General features: G+C 60.4%; 1 protein-coding gene across 1 annotated transcript; it reads left to right on the forward strand.

Moving 5' to 3' along the window:
- The first annotated feature begins 454 nt into the window (after positions 1 to 454).
- On the forward strand, positions 455 to 5,212 carry DQX1 (DEAQ-box RNA dependent ATPase 1). Its single transcript, XM_015821601.1, has 10 exons — positions 455 to 546; positions 1,512 to 1,887; positions 2,186 to 2,422; positions 3,037 to 3,136; positions 3,226 to 3,384; positions 3,722 to 3,913; positions 4,026 to 4,151; positions 4,231 to 4,421; positions 4,702 to 4,892; positions 5,035 to 5,212. The coding sequence occupies exons 1-10, from the start codon at positions 470 to 472 to the stop codon at positions 5,210 to 5,212; spliced, it is 1,827 nt and encodes a 608-aa protein (XP_015677087.1). The 5' UTR covers positions 455 to 469.
- The last annotated feature ends 6,966 nt before the right edge of the window (positions 5,213 to 12,178 follow it).

The following is a 12,178-nucleotide window of genomic DNA, read 5'->3' on the forward strand; positions in this document are numbered from 1 at the left end:
GGCCCATCGCGGCGCACTTCCCGCGCTCGGGGTGTGGAGTTGCGTGCCGGGCCCTTCGAGCCCCGCAGTTGGGTGGCCTTTGAGGCGGGAGGAGAGCCTTGGAGGGGCCTGAAGGCGGAGGCCGGAGGGCAGGCAGAGTTTGAAGCTGGCCTGTGCAGCTTCTCAGCCGCCTTTCTTGCAGAGCTGGGGGAGGCTGAGCTGAGGAGGGACTGTGTTGTGGTTCCTAGTGAAAGCCCTGAGCAGAGAGTGTTGACAGTTCAAAATGCAGGACCTGCTGGCTGGGGTTGGGGCGGGACCCGATCAGCTGGGGGAAGGGGGCAGGGCTTGTGCACTGGCCCATCCTCTCTTCCAGGTGCCCCAGTGGTGCGCAGAGCAAGCCCTCTCGGTGCAGTTTGCTCACGGCCGAGTGGTCTGCACCCAGCCTCATAGTTTGGCAGCCCTCAGCCTGGCATTGCGTGTGGCAGATGAGATGGACCTCAACGTGGGCCACGAGGTGGGCTACTGTGTTCCCTACGAGGACTGCTGCGTTCCAGAGACCCTGCTCAGGTCAGTGGGACCCCTTCGCCTGGGAGCCATTTGACGTTGCTTGTGCTGGAAAAACTCTCCGTTTGGGGCAAGGGGGGCATCTGGGCTAGCAAGCTGGGCTGGCAAAGCTGCTGTCCTCATGTGGTCCATCAGAGAGAGGTTTGATGTGCTACCCCTAGCACTGGGCTTCCAGGCAGGATGAGGAGCTCCCCAGGACTCCCATCACCTCGTGGAAAGACTTTGGGCCATCATGCTCCAGTGGCTTTGAGACCGAAGTCTCTCCCTCCCTCCCCCCACCCTTTGGGGCGCTTCTCTGTCTGATGCTATTGGTTAACAAGGGATGGAGACAGATAAACCGGCCTTGGTTTAAAGGAAAAGCTTTACTGCTGTTATTAACATTATTACCATCAGAGAAAGAAAAAAAAATGCAGAAACAAGCATACTAACCCATGACTGGGACCTGGTAGCAGTTTAGAAACTGAGAGACCCCAAGGCAGACCCTCGGCACTAAGCCAGCTGGGTGACCTGGGGGCAGTCTCTTCCGCTCAGTCCTGGGAAGGATGAGGTCAGGGCAAGCGCTCCTGAAAATGCTTCCAAGAAAGCCATTGGGCTTCTCCAGCACCAGTTGCCGGGTAGCCAAAAGCCCCAGACCGACAAGCCCCCCGAGAGATCATCGTAAGGAGAAGCCCAAAAACTTCCGTCTATCAAAGGGGACCTTTGTTTTGGTGAAGGCGCCCCACTTATTCAGAAGGAGCTATGGGGACCCGGTCTGGCTGAGCGGGCCTCCATTTCCCCCAGCCCTCTCTCTTTCTGTGGGTTGTTCAGGCAGGTGGTTCCTCTGGCTCTTGCCTGGTGGGGGAGCAGATGTGTGGCCCTCTTCCATCCGAATCCCTGGGGGCAGATCGAACCTTAGCAGAAAGGAATCCCCCAGCCGAAGAGCCCCTGTTTCGGCCTCTCATTCCCCAGCCCCAACTCCTGTCTTGCAGGTTTTGCTTGGATGAAGTCCTGTTGCAAGAGATGACCTCGGACCCCCTTCTGCGGCAGTATGGGGTGGTGGTGCTGGACGAGGCTCAGGAGCGCACCGTGGCCACGGAGCTGCTGCTGGGGCTGCTGAAGGACGTGCAGCACCAACGCCCAGAGCTGCGCCTGGTGGTGGTCACTGAGCCTCTCCTGGAGGAGCAGCTGCACCATGTCTGCCAGGATGCCCCCATGGTGCGGGTCCCGGGGCTTGGCCCGGCCCCACGCATGACCTACAGAGAACCCCTCCCAGGGGGCCACATACCTGCTGCCTGCCAAGCAGCGTTGGAGCTTCATCGGCAAGAGGAGGCTGGCGACGTGATGATCTTCATGGCCAGTGAGCAGGTGGGACTTTGGGCACAGGCTGGCATGGTGCAGAAACTGCCCACTATAGCAGTGTGGCAGGAAGCTTAGGGCCCTTGGGTGGAATTTAGGGGGGTTTCTTGGCCACTTTGCAAGAGAGGACACTGAGGCAGCATTTGAGGAAGCTGGAGAGGCAGATGGGCTATGTGCTGTGTAGAACGAGAGGAACTGTGGTCAGTTGGAGAACCAGCCGTGTCCTGCCTGTGAGCATCCTTCCTGGGGTGGGGCCGCTGGTTCTGTTCAGGGAGGAAAGGAGTATTTTTTGTGTCCCTTCTTCCAGGAGATCAAAGAGTGCTGCGAGGCCCTCCGAGCAGAGGCTGCGATTTTAGAGGCCAGCCTGGGACCCCTGGTGGTGCTGCCTCTGCATGCGGCTGTGGGGAGGGACAGCCAGAAGTTGTATGAGGGCAGCCTGGGTGATCGGGCGCGCCGAGTCATTGTCACCCACTGGCTAGCAGACGCAGCCTTCTCTGTGGGCAGCATCAGGCACATCATCGATACGGGGATGGAGCTGCGCAACGTGAGTCTCGTGAGCAGGGGAGAAAGACGGAGGGTCTTCTGTGGGGTGGCCCTCCTGCCCGCTGGCCCAAAGGATGAGACCCAGTGAGCCTCGCAGGGCTCTGAGCCTGGCCAAGGCTGGCTGGGAGCTGCTGTCCATTAGCCCTGAAGGGGCCACTGAGCCCATCGGTAGAGCTGAGGCACCCCTGGAGGGCTTGGCAGCCTCCGTGTGGAAGGCGGAGTCAGCGGAGCAGCCAGCAAAGGAGCCTGTGCAAATACACACAGAGGCACACGCACGCACACAGCATTCCTGCACCTCAGATCCCCCCATTTTGTCTGTGTGGGAGATTTCAGGGGTGTTCATCCAGGCCATCGAAGTGGAGCCTTCCTTTCCCCTTTGGGTGGGGCAAGAAACGAAGGCCAGCAAGCCCTGGGTGTGCCTCCCTGGTTCTGTGGTTCCTCCAGCGGCCCTTTCCCAGTAGCCCACAAGGGGCAGCTGCCCTTGGCCCCCACCTCCCACTTGGACTCCACAGCTGTGGGTGAGAAAGAAGATACCTCCCCCCACACACATACACACATGGTCTTCTCCCTCCCTCCCTCTTGCCCAGCGGCCTCTGCCTGCTCTCTCCTGGACAGGTCTACAACCCCCGGATCCGGGCTGCATCACAGGAGTTGCGCCCCATCAGCCGGAGGCAGGCAGAAGCCCGGCGGCTCAGGGCTGCTGGTGCCCCTCCAGGTAAGCGGCTGGGCGTGGGTGTTGGCTACTCCGGCAGAGGCCTGAGGGGGCTTCCCAGGCCCTCCTCAAGTGACTGCTCTGCCCCACAGGGACCTGTTTGCGCCTCTATTCAGAGGCCAGCTACGAGCAGAGGCTGCCGGCCGTCTCCCCCACTCACCTCATGGAGGCTGACCTTCGCCGCCCCATCCTGCTGCTCAAGAGGCTGGACATTGCAGATGTGGGCCAGTGTGACTTTCTCGACAGGCCAGGTGCGGACAAAGTTTGGGGGGGATGGGGGCTGTCCCTGCCAGGCCAGCAGCAGCCATTTGGTGGACCTTTCTCCTCCAAATGAAGGTGGATCTACGTGTCCCAGGAAAATGTTTCAGGATCCGACCTTGATTGGTCAACGGGACCGGACGTTTCGTCTTCCAAACTCTTGGACTCATGCCGGAGCCCCCAGCCTCAGGGAGCCTCTCTCTGGCAGAGCGTGTCCTTTGGGCTGTTCTGTGCCTGCTATTTATATGATGTCATCTGTTGTGCGTGTGGCTTTGTAGTTGATTGGGTATGTGTCTTGATGGCACCTCTCTTTCCCCCCTCCCCCGCCAGCCCCTGAGTCTCTGATGCAGGCCCTGGAGGATCTGGATTACCTGGCCGCCCTGGATGACGACGGGAACCTCTCCGAGGTGGGCATCATTATGTCGGAGTTCCCCTTGGATCCCCAGCTGGCCAAGGCCCTCCTGGCCTCCTGCGAGTTTGACTGCGTGGAGGAGATGCTGACTTTGGCCGCCATGCTGACCGGTATGGGCCTGGGTGCCTCTGAGGCGAGACCCTCGCTGCGTAGCCCTGGGGGAGGCCCCACCCAGCCTCTCTCCCCGGCTCCCCTGAGCTCCGCTGCCCTTCCTCCCTGCAGCGTGGCCTTGTTTCCAGAGCCCGGTGGCACGCTGGGAGGACGCGGTGGTAGCACGGCAGCAGGCCCTGCTCCACCCGGCCGGGGACCACTTCACCCTCATCAACGTCTTCAACGCGTTCCACCAGCGTGAGTGCCAGGCAGAGGCTGTGGGTGGGCAGAGGCCATTGGCCGGCACTGCCCACACCCCCTCCTCCCTGTCCTTTAGAGAGCGACCCAGAAAGCTGGTGCAGGAAACATGCGGTCAGTGAGGCAGCCCTGCAGCTGGCTGGAGCGGTGCGGACAGAGCTCTTGGACGTGATGCAGCGGATTGAGCTGCCGGTCTCCCCGCCGGCCTTTGGCACCGACAGCAATGTCCTGCAGCTGAAGCGAGCCCTCCTCACCGGCTTCTTCCTCAAGGTAGAGCCCTGACCCCCACCGCTGATGGCGGACTCAGACTGCAATGGCCGGCAAGTGCACGGGGATCCTGAAGCAGGAGCCGGTCCCTGCAGAGGGAGGATCGGGCGCGGATGCTTGCCAGGCACAGCAGTGGGCTGAGAGCCAAGGTGTGGCCAGGGCTGTGATCCCAGAGAGGACAGCCAGGCTCTGGCCAGCCCAACGGAGGCCCTCTGCCACGGCCTCTCGGCTGGAGGTGCCCCCTAGCGTGAGCGAGAGAGCTGCCCCTCTTCCCCGTGTGCAGGTCGCCCGGGACATCGATGGCTCAGGCAACTACCTGCTGCTGACCCACAAGCACTTGGCCCAGCTGCCCCCCAGTTGCTGCTACCGACTGCGCCGCCCATCCCCACGGCCCCCCTCCTGGGTGCTCTACCACGAATTCACCATCTCCCAGGATAACTGCCTGAGGATTGTCTCCGAGATCCCGCCAGAATTGTAAGCTTCCCTGGGGGGGGGTGTGCGTGCAGACGCATTCTCTGCGCTCTCTCCCTGCCAAAGGGGCAGAGCCTGGCCGGGCTTTGGGGACTCCGGGCCACGCGCCAGTGCTCAGCCGGCTGCACATTTTCCTTGTCTCTAGTGTGGCTGAACTGGCCCCCCAGTACTTCCTGAGCAATCTGCCCCCCAGCGAGAGCCGGGACTTGCTGATGGAGCTGCGGGGGACGCTGGCGGGGGATGGCCCCCTTCCGGGTGAAGAGGAGAACCCCCAGCCCCCCAAAGTGGCTGAGGACGCAGGAGATGCCTGTGTGCTGCAGTGACCCTGGCGGGAGGAGGGAAGACGGCCGAGTCTGTGGCCACTGCAGGAGCCTGAAGGCTTTGGACCCGGGGCACAACCGAGGCCGTCGGAGGGCCTGTCAGACTCCTGGGAAGAGAGGGCCGAGCGGGGGAGCCCCAGACCGACCGCTTTCAGGACTGCGTCTTAGCTGGGGAGGAAAAGGGGTCCTGGCCGGCTGTGGATCTGTTGCCTGACCATGGAAGGGTCTCTTCTGGGGTCGGATGGCCTTTCGGGGGCCCTCGCCCCACTCCTCAGAGGGAGGCATAAGGCAGGTGGGCTGTTTTGGTTCACCTTGGCATCTGCTCTTCAGTTAGCGGCCTTGGCAAGCAGTGGGGTGTCCCAGCAGGTGTCTGTTTTCTCCTAGTGGGGGGGGGAGTTGTGGTAGGTTCTGGAGACTCCCCAGAACCTGATATCTGCTCAGTAGGAAAAGAAACTGCCAGATTCCCCCCCCCCCAGTTTTCCAAAGGGATCCTTTCCCTTTTTCTCAGAAGCAGTTTGTGGAGGGGGGGCTTACACTTCCCCCTCCCTTTCTTTCAGCTTCAGCTGGGGGGTCCCTGCTGAGTATCCGGAATGTTTTTGTGAACTGGGGGAGAGCCTGGGGGGGGGTGGCTCTTGCCTTTTCTGCATGTGCCTCAAAAGCGTTCCATGCGCCCCCCCCCACTCAGGAACGGCGGGTGTGTGGAGACCGGAGTGTGAACCCCAGCAGGCTCCGTGGGGCCTGGCCTCCGTCCCTCTGCTGCTCTGGACAATCCTCCTTGTAGGAATTAAATTCTTTTACACATCCAAATGTGGGTCTGATGTGGATTTGGGACTGGAGGAGGGGATGGTGGCCATCAAAGTGTCAGATGGAAACACAAAATTTGGGTGGGGGGCAGGAAAGGGGCCCAAGGTTGCCCGCCTGAGAAAGGCTGTTGGCTGGGAATGGGGCTCTGGGCCGGGGGCTGCCTGGAATAACGTCCATGTGTCCAATTTGAAGGGCTGGGGAGTTTCCTGCATGCTTTGCTGGGTTTAGGGAAGGGCCTGGGTGCGAATCGAATTCCCAGGGCATGTAAGGACTCCGTTCTGCCAGAGTCTGTCTGCAGCCATCTTGCGCTTGGCGTTCCCCTGCTGGATCAGGTGAAGGGCAGGAAGCAGCAGCTGCCCTTACTCGGCCGCCACCACCACCACCACCACCACCGCCGGTAGTGCTTGTGACAGAGGCAGCCCTGCTGGGAGGCCAAACCGGAGCCTGCTGGAGTCCAGACCTTCCGGGCCTTTCTTGACTAGGCTGCCCTCGGGGGCCGGGACCAGCAGAAACACCCTCCTGGCCAGCCTGTGTGACTCCTGGGCCAGCGGAAGCGAATGGGGCCGCCTGCTCAGCGGAGGCTGCCCGGTTCTGGCTCAAGACTTGGACAGAACCAAGACCGTCAAAGTGGGTCTGGGAACACCCTTGGGAAGCTGGAGCGCCTCCGTCCCCTGGCAGGCCCCACATGGAGCCAGCTGCCCTCAGGCAGGGCCAAGTGGAGAGGCCCTCAGGCATGGGGGGGGCGCAGGATCTCTGGTGGGGGGTGCCTGGCACTGCTGAGCTCGGCAGCTCCCTCGGCTAAAGGCCCTCCTCAGTTGGGGGCCACCGGAGGCGCTCCCGGCTGAGGAAAGCCCACGGCAGCCCCGCTGAGCCCTTATCTCTCGAGCCCTTATCTCCAGGCCCGCTTTCCATGAGGCCGGCTTCCTTCAGGGGGTGGGCGAGAAACCACAGATAGGAAGGAGTCAATGTTCGTCAGCATTTCGAGGAAGGGGGAGGGGCTAAAAAAAAAAAGATCCCGTAAGAGGTCATGTGGGAAACCCCTTGCTCTCCACCAAGCCCCTCATTTGGCTGAGGAGACACTCCTTGCCCCACCCCACAGCCGTCACCCAGCAGGACCACCTGCCTTGCTCCCTCCCAGCATCTGGGGCAGGGGGGCTGCCACGAAGGGCAAGGAGCTACCTCTCTTGAGTCAGGGGTCTGGCTGCAGCACAAGAGTTGGAGGGTCAGGTGACTGGAATCCCCCTCCCCAAAGGAACGCTTCCTCTGTGCTTGCTCTTCCGGGACAGCCGTAAGTCCTGTCTGCCCGAGGACTGGCAGGCGGGAGAGCCCGTCTCCCTGGTGTGCCCAGATCCTGGGCGCTGCAGCCGCCTCTCTTCTGGGCCAGCTGGACGTGTAGCCCAAGAAAGCAGGCTGCGGTGAAAACCAGGATCTCCTCTTCCCTGGCTTTGCCCCTTTGCGGATCTCCTTCTGTGGCTCCCGAAGCCTTTGTGTGGGGGTCCCGGGGGGGCCATGGCACCCTGCCTGAACCTCTGAGCAGAGCTGAGCCAGCACACAATGGAAGCAGCAGCCAGGGGTTGGGCTTGGTGGCTGCAAAAGGCAGTCAAGGCTAACCCACCCCAACCCCCATGGGGAGAGGGAGGGAGGCCAGAGTGCTGGGCATTTTTAAGGTGCCGCCGGGCCCTCAAAGCTTTGGAAACCCACTCTGGTGGGTGGGCTGTGGGGATTGGGCTGAAAAGGGGTGTGGCAGGATGGAGTTCCCCATGGCGGAAGAAGGCAAGAGCAGGGGAGTAGATGGGCAGGCAGGGAAGCCCCCGGGCTCTCTGGTCTGTCCGAAGCCGGAGAGTCCGGCCACGTGGACCACAGCGGTCCCTCTGCCTGAGCTTAGGAGCAGCTGGGAAGGAGTCCGAAGCGCAAGGACCTGCAGGCCCCCCCAAAGAGTGCTGAACTGGAGCTACCCAACAGTGGCCGGTCAGCTGCCCCCAAACAGGGCTGGTGAGCCATGGTGGCCACCATTCAGGTTGACTAGTTCGCCTCTCCTCGCCTCCTTGGTCCAGCTGGCCGGATTGGTGCTTCTTGCTTCATCTCCGGGCAGCTAAATTTCACAGGTGGCCTCAGTGCGCAGGTGAAGTTATCCCTCCTTTTGGCTACTGGATGATCCCCTTTAAGTGGGCACAGAGACTTAACTGTCCTCACTGAGTGTATCTCCTTTTTTTCAAGTTTTGTTTCAAGTCACATTTCTTCGTACCGAGGAATGTCCGTTCTTTGATGGCTTCTCTGACAGAAATATTGGCCAGGTTCCTGAGGCTCTTCCAAACACATTCTTCCTACTTTTCATATCTTGTCAGAAATCTTCTAGCTCAGAATCCAAAAAGCAGCTTAGCAAGTTGCAGCATTCGGTCTTTTTGTAGGGAGAATGTCCTTCGGTTAAGGTGGTGAGGGAGGGGGCCCTCGCTTTCCTGGCTAGCAGGTCCTAGTTGCTTGAATTCCTTCAAGGCTGCGTTGGGTCTCCCAGTCTGTCTGTCAGCCAGGCTCGCAGGTATGAATCTGGGGGGGGGGGGCAGCAGAGTCCTCTTGGAAGGCCACCCAGCCACCCATCGGCTGCTCCAGCTCTCTCCGTACCTGAGGTCAGTTTCTCCCGAGGCTTGGAGCTGCTCTTCCTGCAGCGTCCCTGAGCTCTTCTCCATGACCCCCTCTGCCCGGCTTCCTCCTCTGGGTGCTGCTATCCCCCTGTAGGCACCCCGACTCCAATCCAAAATTCCCCAACTCCCACGATAGGTGCGGAGGGGGGGGGCAGGCCTGCCTCCCTCCCTCCCCTTGCTTTCCCTGCCCAGAGGGCGATCGGCCCACACGTGCCGCCTCCATCTTCAGGGAGGGAGGCAAAGAGGCCAGGAGAGCCATTCCCTCCCTCCAGGCTCGGCTGATGGACCGACCACAAAGGGCCTCTCCTGGGCCTCCCCCCCCCCCGACCCTCCTGCCAGACCCCTGTGTGTTCGCTCAGTGAATCCTTTGATAGCCCCATCTTTTGATAAACCCCGTCTCCCTTCTTTTCCTCTATTTAGAATACAGAAGGCCACCCACCCCTACGGCCACTCCGGGCAGCATACAATGCAATCAGTCACAAACCCCATTTCTTTCAGAAAAACCATTAAAAAGCTGTCTCCCGTCCAGGCGCCCCCACCCGCTCCCACCCCAGGACAGCTTTCCAGGGCTCTTTGACCCACGGCCGTCTTGAGAGGGGGGGAGGTCTGGCTTCCTCTCCTTTTCTCACGGGGGTCTCGTGCTTGGAAGACGTCAGGGAGCAGCCTGGCCAGGACAGCCAGGGGCTGCTCTCGGGTTCCTGCACAGCCCGCCTCGGCCGTTGCCCTGCCCTCCGGCCCCTCCTGCTCTGCGCCCTGAAGAGGGTCTTGGCTGCCTTGGGCGATGTCTGCTGGTTCTGGGGGCCCGGAATCCCCAGGCTCAGTCATACGTACCTGGAAGCACCAAATTCTGCGGTGATTTGCAAGTGAACCACTTCCTGTTGGAATTCCTTCTTACCTAGCACTGCTGGTGTCTCATCGCCTTCAGGGGTGGCACTCAGGACAAGCCTGCCTTGGCCTTATCATGGAAACTCTGACTTGTTCTGATAAGAGTATTTTTTCTGTTACACCCCCATAAACCAGAGTGAGTAAGAATCCCTTCCAAAACACGTCCTTCCTCTTTTTCACCAGCCTCCAACCTGTGGCGTCCCAGGGGTTAGGTAGGACAGTCTTGGCAACTCCTGATTAGTCTTTAGGTTGGTGGCCAAATCCTCTGACTTCCCCTCTGTGGCTGGGATGTAGGTGCAGGGACAGCACCCACCCACCCCTCCCCCTCCCACCCCACCCCCGGGGCTGCTAAAGATGTAACTTGAGACCATGCTTGTTCCTAGCTAATGTCTTCATCAACCTTTGGGTTTACCATCCTGCATACCGTGTAGTGCAGCACAAGGAAAAATAGGTGTCAACCAATTTCTCTTAGATGCTGCTTTATCTGAGGCAGGCCTTGGTCATCCATGTTTATAGCCACGTTTGAGTGAGCCAAGGTTACCTAACAAAGATTGAGGTTCAGACAGGTGACACAACTCTAGCTGGTCCAGTGTTTCGGTGGCCCCTTGCAAGCCTCCTTCCACCATGTATCCTTCTGTCTCTCCAGACTTTCATGGCACCCTGGCATGACCCTGGCCTGCAGGCTGCCTTCTCCCAGCCTTGGCACAAGGAACGGGGTAAGGCAACTGTTCTGTCCCAGGGATGTTTTGCCATCAGGCAGAGGCATCCTTCTGGGAACTCCTCTCCACCCCCCACCTCCCCACCCCATATTTATCCTTTCCCACTCGCATCCCTTCCTTGCAACAATCTGACCCTTAGTTATCTGTTGGTCCAGGTCTGAGGGAGACCACAGAGGGTCCATCTTCTGCTGCCCCAAGAAGGAAATGAGCACAGACAGGTTAATAATTTTTATAATATTTTCCCATTTCACGGGCCTTGGAAATCAAACAACCGTGAAGCCACCTGGAAGCTGAATGAAAGGAAAGAGCAAAACGCCCATTTTGATGCCTTAGTGGGTCTGCTCATTTTCCTGGCTGGAGGTCGGTGGCTGGGGCAGCTGAGGATCTGATCCAGCAGCTCTGAGCCACTGAGCTTTTCCCTATAGAACTGGGGCTGAAGCTCCTACGTAAGACCAGACATGCCCCACCTGCCATAGGAAGGGAGAGAGCTGCCCTGTTTGGGCCCCTCGTGATCTGCGCGTAGCATCTTATTAATGCCTCAGAGGAGCTGTTAGGTGGAAGAATTCAGCTGGGCTAACCTCTCCTGCTCAAAAGGAGAGACCCTGCCCACCCTGCCGGCAGATTTTCTCTGCCTTCTCAATAGGCTCTGATGCCCAAAGGCATGAAGGTGGCCAGCTGCCTCCCCCAGACTCACAGTGGAGCCACAGGAAACGCTGCAAAAGGCCGGGGAGTCTTGCTGGACCCTGCGCTGGACAGGAGCCAACCGTGTTATGCAGCTGCAGAAACGGCCAACCCAGCTGCATCACGGGAAGTCAACTGCCAAGCTGATCAGAGGTCATCGTTCCTTTCTATTCTGCAGCGGTCAGGCCAAGCCTAGAATATCCTGTCCGGATTCTGGGCTCTGCATTTAGGAAGGACGCGGACGGGCTGGCCCGCCTGAAGGATCCAGACAAGAGCAGCCACGGAGACCAGGCGCCGGGAAAGAGCAGCCCGCAAGGAGCTGCTGGAAGCAGCCGGCCTGCCCCTCCTGGGGAAGAGCCACCTGCGGGGTACCTGGTAGTCAGAAGGGGGGCAGGTGGAGGGCAGGGCAGTCATTCCAGAAGGCGGGACAATTCTCCTAAGGGTCAGGTTCTTCCAGACCCAAAGAGGCTGCCCTGGGGGTCAGTGGATGCTTCTTGGTTGGAGGGAGGGGCAGGGGGGGAGGGAATCTGTCCCCCGGGGAATGCTGCCGTGAAACCAAGAATTTCTCCACAGGGCAGGAGGCCCAGCTGGATGATCCGGGATCCTTCCAGGCCTTCCATTCTGAGGTCCTGGAGAAGCTCTGGGCTCAAATAGCCCAGGAGAACCTGGCCAGAATTCGTGGAGAGCCCAGTCCGAGGCCCCTGTGGGTGCCCACCTTCAGCTGGGTCTTCTGCCCACCGCAGGCAATCCCGGCCTCCCTTGCAAGTGGGCCATCCTGGCTCCGGACTTCCCCGGGGTGCTGGAAAGGGAAGGACCTTCATTTTACTCCGGATCACACCCAGGGCTCCTGCCACGGGGAGCCCCCTCCCCTGGGCATCACCCCAGGCCCAATTGTCAGTGGGGCCAGGGAGGGGCCGTGAAGAGGCTGCCTTGACCCTAGGCAGTTCCCTCTCTGCAAGGGAGAGTCCCTGGGCGGGGGATGCCCTGACAGCTTCTCCCTTCCTTCCCCTCCCCTCCCCTGCCCGCCCCCTTCTCCTGTGTCAGAGTTCCTCCTTCCCCCCCCCATCAGAAAGGGTATATTAGATCAGCCCTCCTTCTGCCTTCCTCTCATAGGGCCAAACTACCCACCACGGAGAGGTAAGTGCTCTGGAGGAAGAGGAGGGGGAGCCGCCCCAGGGTCAGAAGCAGAAGCAGCCGGGGCCCTGGGGGACCCATGGGCCCCTCTGCCAGGGGCCTCGGTT

The sequence above is a fragment of the Protobothrops mucrosquamatus genome, unplaced genomic scaffold (assembly GCF_001527695.2).
Source record: "Protobothrops mucrosquamatus isolate PMUCROS unplaced genomic scaffold, P.Mucros_1.0 scaffold1360, whole genome shotgun sequence".
NCBI lineage: Eukaryota > Metazoa > Chordata > Lepidosauria > Squamata > Viperidae > Protobothrops > Protobothrops mucrosquamatus.

Excerpts from the sequence above, each read along its gene's own strand:
- DQX1 (XM_015821601.1), top strand. The coding sequence starts at position 470 with ATGGACCTCAACGTGGGCCACGAGGTGGGCTACTGTGTTCCCTACGAG. Across the intron at positions 547-1,511 it reads GTTCCAGAGACCCTGCTCAG|GTTTTGCTTGGATGAAGTCC; the intron begins GTCAGTGGGACC and ends CCTGTCTTGCAG. Across the intron at positions 4,893-5,034 it reads TCCGAGATCCCGCCAGAATT|TGTGGCTGAACTGGCCCCCC; the intron begins GTAAGCTTCCCT and ends CCTTGTCTCTAG.